This window comes from Pinus tabuliformis, chromosome 5_2, assembly GCF_031772625.1.
Source record: "Pinus tabuliformis cultivar Carrire ecotype Pingquan chromosome 5_2, CPIR1, whole genome shotgun sequence".
NCBI lineage: Eukaryota > Viridiplantae > Streptophyta > Pinopsida > Pinales > Pinaceae > Pinus > Pinus tabuliformis.
In genome coordinates this window covers 862,902,092-862,906,253 of record NC_142306.1, presented here as the reverse complement: position 1 = coordinate 862,906,253, position 4,162 = coordinate 862,902,092, and the positions used below count along the sequence as shown (strand labels likewise).

Here is a 4,162-nt window from a genome sequence, read left to right as displayed (position 1 = left end):
GAACTAAGCTGCTTCGCAGCCTCCATGGTTAAATTTACACATTATAATTATGAACCCTTTTCTATTTTAATCCAAACAGTTAAGTGGATGTGGTCGTAGATGAGCAAAGTGAAGTTATTGATTCACACTGGAATTGCAGGGAGTTTTTACTAATATTAGTCGAAGAGATAGATGAGTAGGGAAGTTATTCATTTGGACATCGACAATTTCTAAGAAGAATATTAAAGAGCAGGGTGGTGATCTCAACGTGTATGAGCACAAGTGGTGAGGGAAGTTGTAAAGCAGAGAAAAACGCTTGTTGCCTTAAAATGGCAAAGCGAATCTTCGATGATTATTGTTTTTAACGATTGAATTTGGGTGCCCTGACCTTGAATACCGAAATGCCCGCGTTGAGATCTCAACAGTTGGCGCCCAGATTTGATTGTTTTCAGATGCCGGACTCCCCTCCTACGGATCGCTACCGCGTTTTCTCTTGGGGTTAGCAAGTTTCTTGCAATATTTGAATATTGACCTTATTCATACAACCTCCCCTTTTGATCGCCACCTTCTTTCTAGATATATTCCCTAGGGTTAGCTTCTGTCGGTTTATATAGACATATATATACACACAAAGTATACCACTATTATATCACATTAAAAGTTGTTTGATATACACAAATCTGATAGCAATATGACATCTGCAAATAACCAGAGGTATGAGGAATTCTTCTCTGACTGGATTGCTGAGCAGAAAATACAGGCCCGAGATCTCCAATCTGCTCTGGAAAGTCGAATGGATGACGAATATCTTCAGACCCAGGTTCTGAGAGTTTTAGGGCAGTATGAGAGATATTACAGTATGAGGGCTGAAGCAGCCGAGCGTAATGTTTTAGCGATGTTTTGCCCCACATGGAATAACCCTCTGGAAAATGCCTTCCTTTGGATTGGAGGGTGGAGACCCTCCATGATATTTCAGTTGGCTTATGCTGAAATAGGGCAACAACTAGAGTCAGAGTTGGCTGAGCTGCTCAGAGGCATAAATTCCTCTACTTTGGCTGCTCTGTCCTCCAAACAGCTCTACCAGATAAACAAGCTGCAGTGTGAAACGCTGGAGGAAGAGGATAAGCTGTCGGACAAAATGGCAGTTCTGCAGCGCAGCATGGCCGATGGACCTCTGCTAAGTTTGGCCCAGGTTGCGTTTGGAGCTAGTAGCCTGGAGTCTGTGCTGGAAGGTAAAGTGCAGAAATTGCAGAAATTGCTTCTTAAAGCTGATAGCCTGCGTTTTGATACTATGAAACGCATGCTGGAGATTCTCACTCCATGCCAGTCTGTTCAGATTTTGATCACAGCTGCACAGCTTCATCTCTGTCTCCACAATAAGCGTTATTAGTTGCACTTAGAATGGATAGCTTTGATTAAATAATGTTGTGTTAGTTTTATCATAGCAGTTTTGTGTAGAGATGGAGTTTGAATATGTACCTCCTTTCTGTGTTGGGTGCAATATGTGAATACCTTTATATGTATTAAAAATAAATAAGGTTCACTGTGTTTTGGGATTTCCATGGTGTGGCTGCCTTTTTGAATATCACCCGAATTTTTTCAGGCATAGCCCACTGCATGAATCGTTGTCATCGAGGTTATCGACAGCAAATTACAGTTCACGATCAATGTTTACACTGTGCAGGCACATCAAGGATTTCTGACTAAACATATATAAATCACTTCTTACCGAACAAATAAATATCAATCTGCCAACCAGACTCATAAATGGTTTATCAAATTGTGTTCCACTTTATTTCATGGGTTTTATATCTTTATCCAATTAACATTTATTGATATTCAAGTTTAACTTTTTCAAATTTAAATCTGATATTGGAGTGCAAGTAACACATGACTTGAATGCTCTTGGTATGGAATTTTGTTAATCTGGCCTTCTTATCAACGATGTTCTTAAAACATTAAAGTACACTAATTTTTTTTGGGTGATTTTTTAAAGGTGTTTAAGGGATATTTGTTCTTCAATTTTTTTAATGATGTTAAATAACAAATTAGATATATAGAACAAAGTAAATTTTTTCATAAAATACTTATAAGGATAATAATAACGAAAATGACTTATAATGATAATAATAATAAAAAATTAATATTTATTAAGATTTAAAGTTATCATATTTTATGAAGATAAAGGATTGTTTAGATTTTTATATGGTTTTATTTTTGTATTTGAGAAGTATTAAATAAAGTGTTCCAAAATCACCATAATTTTGGCCATAGGGTCTTGGATAAATAGTGATGGGATGTTTTATTAAGGTACTCTTTGATGTGAAGTCACAGTTTCAATTTAGGTAAATTGGTAGTGTGAGAATTTTTTTAAAATTTAATTTAATTTGGGTATATACAAAACAATATAAGAGAAAATACTTTATCCATCCAATTTTTTGTTAATTTATTTATTTAATGTGAATTTATTTTTATTTTACTTGATTTCCTTCCTTACACTAATAAAATTAAAAAGATAATTTAATCTTCTAAGTTTAATTTTTTATGGCCACTAACTCTTTATTACATTTTGTTTCTCTTTGAATTTAAATGTAATAATATTTTTAATATCATCATTTTATAACGAGAGCTTGAGTGGGCCTAATTATTAGAGCATGTGTTTCCGCCTAAGAGGTCACAAGTTCAAAACCACAGAGGGTAGAGTATGCATGCCTTCATAGACTTAGTAGGTTGATTCATAACTATTATTCAAGAAAAACCACAAAATAATCTCACTTTATGTTATTTGTGAATGTGAGTTGATTCATTGTTATTATTAAAAAAAACCCACAAGATAATAAGTTTTCAATGAAATATAAATCACCATAATTTTGGCCATAGGGTCTTGGATAAATAGTGATAGGATGTTTTATTAAGGCACTCTTTGATGTGAAGTCACAGTTTCAATTTAGGTAAATTGGTAGTGTGAGAATTGTTTTAAAATTTAATTTAATTTGGGTATATACAAAACAATATAAGAGAAAATACTTTATCCATCCAATTTTTTGTTAATTTATTTATTTAATGTGAATTTATTTTTATTTTACTTGATTTCCTTCCTTACACTAATAAAATAAAAAGATAATTTAATCTTCTAAGTTTAATTTTTTATGGCCACTAACTCTTTATTACATTTTGTTTCTCTTTGAATTTAAATGTAATAATATTTTTAATATCATCATTTTATAACGAGAGCTTGAGTGGGCCTAATTATTAGAGCATGTGTTCCCGCCTAAGAGGTCACAAGTTCAAAACCACAGAGGGTAGAGTATGCATGTCTTCATAGACTTAGTAGGTTGATTCATAACTATTATTCAAGAAAAACCACAAAATAATCTCACTTTATGTTATTTGTGAATGTGAGTTGATTCATTGTTATTATTAAAAAAACCCACAAGATAATAAGTTTTCAATGAAATATACCCATGAAGTATGCTATTTGTGAATGTGAGTTGATTCATTGTTATTATTAAAAAAAAGCCACAAGATAATAAATTTTCAATGAAATATACCCATGAAGTGTAGACCAATTGGTTTGTTGGGGTTTTATTCCCCACTAAGTTATTGGTTTAAATCTCATGAAGAGAATTTGAGAAAATTAAACTATCTCAAAGAACGTCGAACCTCAACCAAACTTTTCACAATCAAATACATATACCATAATATAAATAATTAAAATTAAATAGTTTATTGGAAATCAAACTTTGTAAAATCAATCCCCAAATTAAGACATAGTGGAAAAACATAGTCCTTATTTTCTAAAACCAATAACATGAATATATGTGTCATAAAACAATAAACATTTTTCATAAAAAATTAACAATTTTCTAAAGGCAATGGAATGAATGTGTCATAAACAATGTTAGTAATTGAGGTTGAAACTTTAAAGTTAAAATGCCTCTATCCACTTAGGCTAAGAGCCACTTTATTCATCAGAGTAGTGCAAATCACTTGTATTCATGCGTGGATCTTTTTCGTGGAGGCCATATGCCCCCACATATTTTTCATGAAAGCCATATGCCATTGAACTTCCAAATCATGTCTTGCCTGATAAAATGCTCCTAATGATTCATATTGTATCGGTTGTAGCTGAGTTAATTTCTTAACATGCTCATAAAGATTCATGTTGGATCGATCTTAGAGG

At 32.7% G+C, this 4,162-nt stretch overlaps 1 protein-coding gene across 1 annotated transcript; it reads left to right on the top strand.

The window, feature by feature from the left end:
* The first annotated feature begins 670 nt into the window (after positions 1-670).
* On the top strand, positions 671-1,369 carry LOC149162046 (protein DELAY OF GERMINATION 1-like). The gene has a single exon (XM_089435081.1). The coding sequence runs from the start codon at positions 671-673 to the stop codon at positions 1,367-1,369; it is 699 nt and encodes a 232-aa protein (XP_089291207.1).
* The last annotated feature ends 2,793 nt before the right edge of the window (positions 1,370-4,162 follow it).